Raw genomic sequence first — 12,137 nt, 5'->3', positions numbered from 1 at the left:
AGGAGCCGGCAGTGGGGTCGGGGTAGCTCTATGGGTGCTTTACAAGCAGGTGATCTTTTCCCTTTTGCTTTATAATTCGTGTTGCTCAGAGTTAGGACGAGGATACGGGTGAGGACAAGACTTCTCCGTGCTGTCCTACCAGACTGAGCACTACACCTGCAGAGTCTGGGGTGGGGATGAGAACTCGGGAAAGGTCTGGAAAGCAAAAATCAGGAGTCTCAGTCCTTGTAGGCACACGCCCTCTGAACTGCCCAGTAGAACCATAGGATCATTAAGGTTGGGAAGGTCTTTTCCAGGTCTCTTTCCAGGCCCTCCAGGCCCGGCTGCTGCGGCGCACACCGGCCCGTTTCTGACACGTGGCAGCCCCAGAAGGGCAGCACTGCAGCACGTACCTCAGGGCCAGCGGTGCACGAGGAGGAAGTCCCAGCGGTGGTTTCTCACCGTAACGTCGAGGAGCAGCGCTGGGGCTGTCCCGCTGTGTGGGGCGAGCCAGGCCCCCATCCCAGGGCCCCACACGGGTGCCCTCCGTCCCGCTGCCATCAGCTTTGTGAAGGAAATCACCACCAGGTCATGAGAAACCTGGGAGAGTTTGGTTGTCACTGACTTCAAAGGCACTGCAAGGAACCTGCATTTCCATCTCTTCCCAGCGTTTACATGGAACAACCCTTGGTTTCTTTCTCTTCCTCCCACTTCCTAATTCCAGGAACGAGCAGGCCCATGGTGCCAGCCACAGGCACACGCTGTTGGGACAATGGCTCCATGCTGGGACAGCCTCCCTCGGCCCTGTTGTGCCAGGTGCAGAGCAGCTGTGGGCGTCCCAGGGTGAGCCCAGAGATCTGGGGCTCTGCAGGTTGGGCTCTGACAACCTACGCCTCTCATCAGCTCCAGATCTAAGGGAACGCAGACCAGAGGCGAGGAGGGCATGGCCAGCCCGGGCAGCTGCACTGCCAAGGCCCACGCTGCATTCACAGCCATGGGGAGAAGTTCTCCTCGAAATCACGGGGCAGTTTGACCACCAGGCACACATGGAGGAACCAGCGGGAGCCGTCGTGCGGCGTGCATCACGCAGCAGATTGCAATGGTACTGGTGGTTTATGAATAACGAATCATCGTGGGATTAAATTGCTGTGAGAACTCTGGTGCTGTGTAAATAGACGCAAACTGCCATTTTTAACTGCTCTCAGGTATGCCGGCACCGAGGGGATGCGGCGTTCTTCCCGTAAGTTAAATGTGCACCGCGTTGTTCCCCTCATTCAGAAGTAAAAGTTTCTTACAGACGTAACAGATTGTGTTTCCATCTCTGTTGTGTAAAAACAGCAGTACGGACACGAGTGAGATGAAAATCACAACATGCCATCTTCAGAGTTGTATTGAAACACATGGAACAGACACGAAATTCCGCTCTGCTGCCTTCAGATTCAGCGCTCTGTGTGTTTACTTAGTGCCAGCGATGGAAAGTAAAAACAAAATTATCATCTGAAAAAGCACCAGTAAACAGGCGTCAGTTCCATCCTTTCCCTTAGGACTGAGCACCGCTTCCAGGCAGAGGAAGCGCTCTGTGCAAGAGCTGCAAAGTCATTCCCGAAATGACACAACAGAGAGAAAGGAAAAAAAAAAAGAGAGAAGGATGGAGCGCCAGGGTGAGAACAGGGAGCAGAGGAGGAATAATGGGTGAGAGGGCCGAGAGCCGGCCCTGAAGCGGTGCTGCCCTGGATGAGGAGCCCGGAGCCCAACTGCTCCTGCTGCGGGTGCTGCTGGGGAAGCACCTGGCCTGCGGCGCTTTGTCCGGCTGTCAGCCTGCGTGTGCCTGGACAATGCGTGCATCCTGGCATTGTGACCTGCGAGGCGCAGGGTGGTTTTCCCATCTCGTGGTTATTTTTGCAATTTCAGAAGATTTTGCCGTGCTGCTCTGGGACAAATCACTTCCATTCTTCCCAGGAGGGAGCGCGGGAAGGGGCCCCAGCTGTGAGCACGGGGAGCTGCAGCAGCGCACTGAGCTACCTAAGTTTGGTGCAGAGCTGCTCCCACGGTCCCACTCACACACGCAGCTGCAGCGCTGCATCCCACAGAGCCATGACTGCGCTGCCCGGACTGCACGGCCGCTCAGCCAGGCACCGCCGGCGTGCGCAGGGCTGAACTGCTGCCTGACCGAGCACGGCGGCTGCGGCGTTCGATGGCATCTTCAGAGCATTGCTCCATATTTGTCTTTCCTTCCTCAGCTCGAAACTCGGACCAAAAAAACAAGCGAGTTCCTGAGCTACGTGCTGACAAGACTCAACGACTCTGGCTGGCAGCGCGGTTACGAAGCTCACAGTGCAGCCGAGTACTGGAAAGATATTTGTCACTGCAGATTTTGCTTGTCATCTGCAGAGATGACATGCAGATCTCCCCTTTGACAGATTGATAGTCATTCCGAGATGCACCCACCCACAAAAGCCACAGACATGCTGCTTTACTCAAATCTTTACTTTAACCACTACTTTGTGATGCAAAACTGGTGGAGTTTTTGGTACTTTTTGTTAAAAATGAACTCTTTATAGGGGTTTTCCAGCATCCCTTCTAGTTACTAAAAACAAATTGACATTAGCGTACTGGATGGGACAGCTCAGTTTACTTGTGGGTGGTTTTGACATTCATCAAATTAACGTGTTTAGTCTGAGAGAAGGTTGTAAAGGTAGTAAATAAAAAAAAACAGGCACAAAATTCCCGCATCTCCCTTGCAGTTGTCATATATCCCTCCGTTAAAATGCCAGCTTCACCTTGCTGGAGAGGTTGTAAGGTTGAACCAGATGATCGTGGTGGGCTTTTCCAACCTTAATGACTCCGTACTGTTTTTGCCCCACGTACCAACCCCTCCTACTGACCGAGTCCACGTGAGGACGAGGGTCACTGCTGGCCACGATGAACCTGAAGGCGCCTTGGGACGCTGCGCTGCGGCGCCTGAGCATCGCGGTGACAGCGCACGTCGGGAGGACGCCCAGGGAACACACAGGGCAATGTCTGCGGGTGCTTATGTTGAAAACGTAAAAGGGAAAGTACTCCAAATAAGTTTCTCTTGTTCAGAAATACAATGGGCAATTTAAAAAACCCTATTAAGTCTGTGTGTAGGAGCATTTCCCATTCCGGGAGACAAGTTGAATTGTTACACGGAGCTATATTATGACTCTCCCGACAAAGTATCAATCAAGACTCCATTATGTAAGGAGGGATCCATCACACGCGCCCCATCGCGAGTCCCCGCCGCGAGCACCGTGGCTGCAATCCAGGCTCCTTTGTGCTGCCCTGTGCCAATTTGCTGCAAAATTGGGGACAGGGCTGGGAGCTGCCATTTAGCTGTCTCGGGGCCACGGCACTGCGGCTGTGCTTTCTGAGCAGTTATTTGCATGGCCTTGATTGGCACGTCACCTGCTTCATTAGCGACGAAAATTCTCATCCACGGATTCAGCCATTCATGCAAATTGAAAAAATACATGGAGATCCTTCCCCTTGAGGACTTTCCATTATTAGAAAAATTGGTAGATACTTTTTGTTCCTTCCTCTTCTGAAGGTCACTTTCATTTTCAGCTCAGAATGAAAGTTCTCGTTTAAAAGCCGACACAATCGTATTCCCAGACTTTCAGGTACTGCAGTCCTGCTTCAGACCCAGGCTCAGACAGAGCCGGCGCAGCCGCCCGCGAGATGGGTGGAGACGCCCAACTTTCATCTAATTCTTGAGCTGCCACCGGGATGCGTCACCGAACCGCTCGGTGCAGTGGAGGTTGGGAAGGGGTTTTCAGTCACAAAGTTTCCAGCGTGGGCCCTCAGCCTCCGTGCTCCCAACCAGCAGCTGCTCCTCTTGACATCGTCTGCACAAGTCATTGCATCCTCTCCGACAGCACCCGGAAACCTCGCTTCCTTTCCCAGTCCCTGTTTCCGAGATCGCGCAATTCCAGCTCCTCACAAGTCACCTCTTCCCACACCTCAAATCCTTCCTGCTGCCCTCGTGGCCCCTCCGCCACGTCCCCGCCACTCTGCTGGAGGTGTGACCCAACTCAGGGGGTCCCGCAGGCACCCACGTGCGCACAGACCATGGCTATGTGTGACCGAGGGGAAGGGGGCCGCGAGGCGCTGGCTCCGAGCTGCTCGGAGCTGTGGGTGCCCCATCCCTGGAGGTGCCCGAGGCCGTGGATGGGCCCTGTGCAGCCTGAGCCGGGCAGCGGTGTCCCTGCCCGCAGCTGGGGGTTGGAACGGATGGGCTTTAAGGTCCCTTCCAACCCAACCCTCCCGTGATTCTATGAAAGCGCCGGGGCAGAGAGGTGCCGGTTCCTCCCGGCCGCCGCCGAATTTGGGTTTTGCGTCACCAGGAAAGCGTGAGCTTCTGGCTGTGGTCTGCAGGGCGAGTTTTGTTCCTTGAAGTAACCTGCTGAAATTCAGAGCTATTCCACCCAACCAGCGGCGCGCACCAACCTCACCATTTGTGGAGGGTTTCCCGTGACAGCTCATTTCTGATGTCTCTGAGAAAAACCGCGGCGGAGATCTCTGCCGGGGTGGACAGCGGGAACCTCGTACCCGTCTCACGGTGTCCCAAGAGGTGACGCTCTGAGGTCCTGAGCAAAGGCCAACGCAAAGAAACCATGGGTGTCATTACAGGTCCTCATCTTTGGTTTTGAAATATTTTCACTTCCAAGTCCACAAATTGTGAATAAAACTTTTTGTAATTTCTATAGATAATCACAGCAGTGGAAAAGACTCCCCGCACCGTGGAGCAGAATCGGTCCCGAGGCGGCTTTCCCAGAGCCCAGGGAGCAGCTGCCCCAGCACCGGGTCCCAGCCCGGCCCGCAGCCACGGGGCACAGAGCTCAGCCCAGCCCAGCTGGACGGCAAAGGCAGAAGGGCCTTGGCAGCCACATAGAGCAAGAAGAGGAATTAAAATGTGTGATGGCTACGCACAAAATTCCATTGTCATAATGGATTTCTAGAAGTGAGTTCTGCTTGCTGCTGGATGGGAGGAAAGGACAGTGGCTTCTTCTGTGCTGCCAGAGGGCGGCTGCGATTTGCTTCCAGCACTCGGCTGCAGCTGCAGCAACGGGGAATAAAATACCACTTTTTGCATCTCACCACATCTCCTGGGAAATGAGAACCGCACATGAAAACACCAGGTTTCGTGCAGCTGGCTTTCACACAGATCACTGCACAGATTGGGGCTCGTACTTCTCGCTGAAGTGCCTGCTCGGTTTTTGCCTTTTTAAGGCAAAGATGAAGTAAGGCAGCACAGCTGTCCCTGCACAGGGCACACGGGAAGCTGCTGCCTTCCCACAGCGCACACAACCTCCTCCCTCTCACCTGACTTGTGGGAGAGACCAGGAAGCCTGGCGGATCTGCGTGTGTCTGTTTGTCCCTGCATGGCACGGAGGGAAGGAGTGAGTCAGATGCAAGTCTCTACTGTTCGGAGAAAATGAGATCCTCCTCCCTTTATTGCACAACCCCCGACAGCAGCTGCACGTCACGTTCCCTGTGCATGCACCTTGCTAGGAGCCGGTGGATGCAGAGGAGACACCAACAGGTTTCCCGGGACGTGTATGGGAATGACGTGTGATGAAGAACTCACAAACCACCGGCAGCTCTCTGGCTTGGAGCCGCTGCTCAGGACTCCCTGCAGCATGGGATGCGCCCGGCTCGGCGATGCTCCGTGGCAGCGGGACGCGCCCCTTTCAGATGGCTGGGTGCAGATTAAAGGTGATTAATTGTACCAGGTAGTTCCTGCTGCAGCTGAATCAAATACACAGTCAGCAATGCTCTGTGCACACTGTGCTCGGAGCTGGAGAAATCTTTTTTTTAAAAAAAAAAAAAAAAAAAAGCAACAAGAAGAACTCAAACACTTCAGCCTGAGGATGACAAGCCCGAAATATCAGCACTCCACATCTGAATTGCAGGACCCGGAGCACGTTTGCACGCGGCTGCAGAGGGCCCAAGTGGTGCTGCTGTTTCCAGACCCACCTCTGCCCCTGGAGCTGTGGGGGGCCGAGCTCAGTCCTGCCCTGCAGGGCCCCCCCTGCGCCGCTTGCCCGGTGCCCACGCTCTGGCAGCAGCACACGCAGCCCTCAGGGCGGGGGACAAACCACAGCAGCCTGTGACCATGTCGGATTTTGCATCATTTATTTAAATACCTATATTTATGCATTTACAAATTTTCATAGCTCTGTTTGTAGCTTTTTTTTTTTTGCTTTTTTTTTTTTGTAGACAGTATTGCAGGGAAGTCAGCTTTTGTAAAAGGAGGTCCATGTATAAAACGATGCAATGGATTGGAGAAAACAAAAGGCTCCTCGTACTTCCTAGAATCAGAAACCAAAGAAAGTGACCAAATGGAGGGAGAAGAACGGGGTGGGACAAAACAACCTCAGAGCAGCGGCTCTCTCATAAAGCATTACATATGTCAGTGCTCAGCTACGGTCCTAACGGGATCGATTGGTGCAAGGCCTGTCTGCAAAAAGCTCCGGCAGGCACAGAGGTCTCTCATGAAAAAAACAAAAGGAAAAGGTCCTACACTGAGGAACACAAAGCCCGGACAGCCTCACGACGGGGCGAGGTGCCGTGGCACGGAATGCCTGCAGGAGACTGCGCCGACTCACCAGTAGTGCATACTCATCCCAAACTTCATTTTGCATAAAAAGTTCCCTTTAAGAAATCTCAGCGTTTAAAAAACCCCGTATCTGAGCTCTCTTAGACTCAGTACTCCGAAGAAATCACTTGAAAAAATACCTCCTCTTTTCCCCCTTTGGAAGCTTCAAAGTAAGGTTTCGTTTTAACTGATGACGATTTAACAGCTCATGGATTCCCAGCGTCATCCCTGGGAGGAAGAGGCAACAGCTATGGCACTGCAAGATATTTACACACATGGTACAAAAATGTCCAAGGGTATGAAAAATCACCAGTAACACAATTTTGCAGCAGCCTCATTTACACCTGTAATTTTTATACCATTTATTACATTGTACTAACACACCAGATTCAAAGATGTGCACTCCCTTTAGGACATTCAGGAGTTACAAATATATTGTGATTGCATAATTCATATTGCACAATTGTATAAAAACATAAATACTAGCTATTCTATTCTTTAAATACAAAATACATGTCACGTAGTCAAATATTCTTTTCAAGTGCAATTCAGGTGCTCTCTTTAGTCCTTCCAATAAAAAGGCAATTTTGATAGTTTTGGCACAAGATTAACCTCCGGCGTGTGCCAACAGTTCTAATTACAATACGTATGCCCCAAACTTTATATAGTAGCAGTCATATACATACAGTATAAAAACAGGGTATTTACAAGATGAACTGAACGTACACGGAAGCAGCCTCAGTGGTTGGATCTGGCCTCGGTTAGCGTTATTCACGGTGCTGCGAGAGGGAGAAGCGACCCTTCTGACTTATGCTGGTTGCTGCGGGTTCACATTCATGGGAGGAGGGTGTCCTAGGAGACCGATGCGCTGTTTCTGCTTCCTCTGTTCGGTCATCTGGAAAATTAAAAAGTTTGCTCATTAGGCCTGGCCGCTTCCTGTGCGTCAGCGCGTGGAGCGAGCCATCGCCGCGCTCCGTGGTCAGGGCTGCTTCTGAAACCCACTTCTACAAATAACGCTCTCCCGCCCGCTATGCCAAGTGCTAACAGACGGAGAAGGCAGCGCCGGGCCTCGGAGCTCCTCAGGGAAAGCCCGGCCTCGCTTGTGCGACCGAGCTCTGCTTGCAAGGAAGCGGCCCTGGAGAGCCTGGTGGCCTGCACGAGTTCATGCAGGAATGAGGGCAGGTGGCTGCCAGCAGCTTCCCTATAGGAATTCTTGGTAACTTGGACAAGGCTAAGGCAGGAGGGAGGCACAGGGTGGGAAGATGGGCTGAGCCTTCACGTGAGGCTGGGAGGTTCTGGACAGCTGCAGCTCACATCAGGAGAGGGCAAGCGTCCCTCCTGACCCCCTGAAGCCACACGTTGCCATCGCATAGTGATGCTGGAGCCACAACCACCAGAAAATGGAGCTCCCTGCACCAACCGCCTCAACGCGCCGTGCCAACACTCAGCTGTGCCATACCCCATGGCACGCACACGTGGCTGCAACTGTGTCCCTGCCACAAAGCCACTACGGCCCCACGAAGTCATCTTGTGTTCAAGCACGAGAAACTAGTGTTCTGCTTTATGAGAGTTAACCTTGTCCCTTAATTCGGCGTTAAGCTCCCTGATAACGAGCCAGATGATGCTGTTTTTGCAACATCTACATCCACATCATGTAATTTTTTCAGTTTTCAGTTATTTAGTTGCAGGCATTGATCAACAGAATTGACTGTGGGAGTAATCAACTGCAGTATAAGGGAGAGAGCATGTTCACACATGGTTCATCTGCAACACACACCTGAATGCATTTGCCTAAAAAATGTGCATTTAGAGGCAGTGAATCCTCCTGCCCCTGCACTGGGGCACTCTGTGTTCCAGGAGCTGGCCCGCAGCAAAGCGGGGGGGTCTGGAGCCTACCACAGGAACACGCGTGGGTCAAACCCAGCAATGCTGGGCAGCCTCCAGAAAGGCACTGGATGCACCCTGCACACACAGCTGTGGTCAGGCACCCAGGCAGGGTAGGTGTGCAGTTACACCCAATCTGCACCAGGGGAAGGACCGAAATTCAACAGCGCTCCCAAAACCATAATTAAGCATTATTACAGCTGGTGCCTTGCTCAGTGTCGGACCAAAGGGGAGGCAGAACTGTCATTTTTCTGTTACTTTTTAAGAAAAATTGCCACACTCTCACAAGGATAGGTCACACCTCGCATTCTCTGTGACACACTTTTGGAAATGTACTTTCACAACAAGCTCATGGGGCTTCACAGGCAGACAGGCGTGGGCACAGGGAAGGGAGAGCCTTTGCACAACTCCACACACACACACACACACACACACACCCCTTCCCTGCTGGACCACCTGGAACTTTTCCTTTTCTCAGGTCACCCACCAGTTGGATATGGAAAGTGGCAACGAGGGCTTCTTTTTAAAAATGTCTATTTACATGAATTAGTTTCACAGAGTGAATTAAGAGCCGTGATTTCACAGAACTAATAACGTGATTCAGAGGGTACATTTAAGGCACATGTGAGATGTGGAGGTGACCTGAGGCAGCCAGCACGGCATCACCACGGGGAGATGGTGCCTGACCCATCTGGTGGCCTTCTGTGGTGGAGTGATGGCATCAGTGGACAAAGGAAGAGCAACTGATGTTGTCTACCTGGACATGTGCGAGGCCTTTGGCACGGCCCCGCAGCACCACATTCTTATCTCTGCCCAGGGAGGTTGTGGATTTCCCATCCCCGGAGGCATTCAAGGCCAGGCTGGATGGGATCCTGCACAGGCAGATCTAGAGGTTGGCAGCCCTGCCCACAGCACAGGGTTTAGAACTAGATGATCTTTAAGGTCCCTTTCAACCTAAGCCATTCTATGATTCAATGGAATAGAAACAGAAACAAACAAAAAAAAAAAAAGAGAAAAGCACAATGAGACGAGACTGTAATTGATGTTTTTCATGTTCAGAGGCACACGGCTGCAAGACAAAGCAGTCAGAGCCTCTATCACATTTACTTGGGGAGAGAATCTCTCACAGGAGTTTGATGGCTGCAGTGACCTCACCCCAGCCCAGGGGACAACAAACTACGCCCATTTTGTAGGGAGCTACCAGCGGGCCCAATGGCAGGTGATTAAACACCAAAACCCAACCGAGGCTCCCAGAGTTCATCAGAGTCAAGTTGAGCTCTCAGATAATTGTGTGTAATTACGTAGATGCACTCTGCCTCATTCCAAAGGTTGCTTGTGAGTTGGAGTTAAGTCCAGAAATGAGAGCAGTGCGTGCGCGATGCACGAGCGGGGCAGCGGCTCCGCAGGCAGGCACAGAACGCGCCGCTCGCAGTGTGCCAGCCCTCACCTGCTTGGCCAGGACTGCTGGGTACAAGTCAGGTTGGGGGACAGAGGTTAAGGGTCTTGGTGATGTCACGGCACTGTCTTGAAAGAAGCCAACATCTACTGCGGCTGCCTCATACTTACTGACATGGGAAGGCAGCACTGGAAGGGACTTCTGGATGATTACATCTGATCCCCTGCTGCTGCAGACAATTCTGTCGTAATCTTTTTGCACAGAATTAAAATGATCAAGATTTTAATGGCTCTCGGTGCATTTCTCTCCTTTGTGAAAGCAGGCATGCTGGATTTCAGTTTTTAACTGCTGTCTCCAGAAACCTAACGAGCTTGGAAAGGGAATGAATGAGAGGTTTGCCCTCTACTTAATTGCAATAAAATAAATACAAATAAAAGTTCCCTGGGCTGGTTCCTTTTCCTGCAGACAGTTCCTAATCAGGAGGAGGGTGGCACTGGCTTTGTCACATAATTGGAACATCCTGCAACTTAAGCAGGGTGCTCTCAATAACGGTACTTAGGGGAATTCCTAAAAGCTATCACAACATTAATGAAGCTGGTTTCCTCTTTTGCTTTTACAGTCAAATAGCTCTTTAAAAGCTAAATCCTTCATTCTTATTTTCACAAAGAGTAAGAAGGGTTTTTCAGTGCTTGGGCAGCCAAGAGCTGCAAGCTTTAGAAATAAATGCGTTCCAATCCAAAGCTGGCTTCAGCCGATGGAAAGACTCCTGTTGTCTGCAGACCACTTTGAGTCAGACCCTTCAACAGGAAGACGTAAGACACATGTTTCAAGATAATTGTTTCCAGGCAAAAGAGCAAAAAAGCTACCCAGCAAGTATTAAAGCTCAGACAAAAGAGCAACTGCCTCCATCCTCTGTCCTCAAAACCAACTGGAGCGAGGGGATCCATGGCATAGCGTCTGAAAACTAATTACAGCCAAGAGCAGAAAGACTTTCTGCTCTCAACCTGACACTAATCCCTCCTTGTGCTCTGCGGGGTGCTGGGGAGAAGGGCCCAGCTCCATCAGAAAGCAGAGCATGATCGGAAGCCAGCGCCAGGATCGCAGTCAGCGCTGTCTCCCAAAGCCTGTCTTCATAGAGATAACTTGCTTACACAGAGAGCGGGTCGAAGCAGAGCGGAGATGGGAAGCAGGCATCAGATTAGTATTGAAGAGAGTTCTGCCAACTATTCTGCAGTAGGCAGATCAAATCTGAAAAGGCAACGATCCAAATCTGTTGACCATTTTTGTCCTGGACAATTCTACCCACTGCCCCAGGATACAGTTGTGTGCAAGCCTGCAGTTCATCTCATCCAGTGCAGCTATCTATGCACACTTAGCGAGCGGAACCATCTGGCTCAGGTTATTAATCCATAACGAGAAGCAGGCAGTCACTTCACCGCCACAGACAGCTTCCACCAGGGCAGGCAGAAACAGTTTTGCCTTCTACTTCCACTTGGGTTGTAACCCATGCAGACCTCACAAAGGAACACATCGCTGTCAACGAAGCATCAAGTACAAAGAGTAAGGACTGGCAGCGCAGTTCAGTTCATTCACAACTGGTAAGCCTCTGATCAGCTGTTACTTCACCTTCACATTATCTTAAATAATCCTCTGCGAACCTCTCCCAGAAAGAATAATGTTTACCCAAGAACACCTTCAAGCCCTGAAAACTACTGATCTTAATTACACACAGGAAGGAGTTGGGCCAAAACTAAACGTTAACGCAAAGTCTTCAAGCTCTCGTTGCTCTGACAACTGCTGCACTGAAACACTCCTCAGGTCTGTGCAACGTTTGCGTGTTAAGCAGAACCAATGCATGCTGCAATGCAAAACAGCGCTGCGGGCAGTCTGTGCTGGAGATTAAAGCTTGACAGTAGCAAACTTTTATCTGCACGAGCAGCGCAGCTGTAAGATGAAGACGACCACTGCACGCTAACTGCTCAGGCTCTTCTCCAGTTTCTCAGTGGGTTTTGAGGTCCGTGCAGCAGCAATGCACTTCTCTCACTATCACACCCTCTGACTCGCAGGATCACACTAAGGTCTTGGGGTTGAAAGCTGTATTAACAACAAAACTGTAAACAAAGATGCAGACGCAGGCTCTGTGCACCAGCAAAGGTGGACCGACATCAACGCCAGCTTTGATTTTTCAGTGCAAGTTTTTCCTTTTGGGAGGTGTCACCCATTTAGTTTGCGCAGCACTGACAGGCAGGATAGCTATAG

General features: G+C 51.4%; 1 protein-coding gene across 11 annotated transcripts in view; it reads right to left on the bottom strand.

Moving 5' to 3' along the window:
- Nucleotides 6,190–12,137, bottom strand: part of ITPR1 (inositol 1,4,5-trisphosphate receptor type 1) — a 152,857-nt gene continuing 146,909 nt past the window's right edge. For 10 of the 11 annotated variants that reach the window (XM_021409098.1, XM_021409099.1, XM_021409100.1 and 7 more), the window contains one exon: nucleotides 7,407–7,493. In XM_021409098.1, coding sequence (XP_021264773.1) covers nucleotides 7,407–7,493 — 87 coding nt within the window. Of the gene's footprint in view, nucleotides 7,494–12,137 lie in introns of all 11 variants that reach the window. The other variant, XM_021409097.1, reaches the window with a different exon arrangement.

This window comes from Numida meleagris, chromosome 11 (assembly GCF_002078875.1).
Source record: "Numida meleagris isolate 19003 breed g44 Domestic line chromosome 11, NumMel1.0, whole genome shotgun sequence".
NCBI classification, from domain to species: Eukaryota; Metazoa; Chordata; class Aves; order Galliformes; family Numididae; genus Numida; species Numida meleagris.
This window is presented reverse-complemented; position numbering and strand designations above follow the sequence as displayed.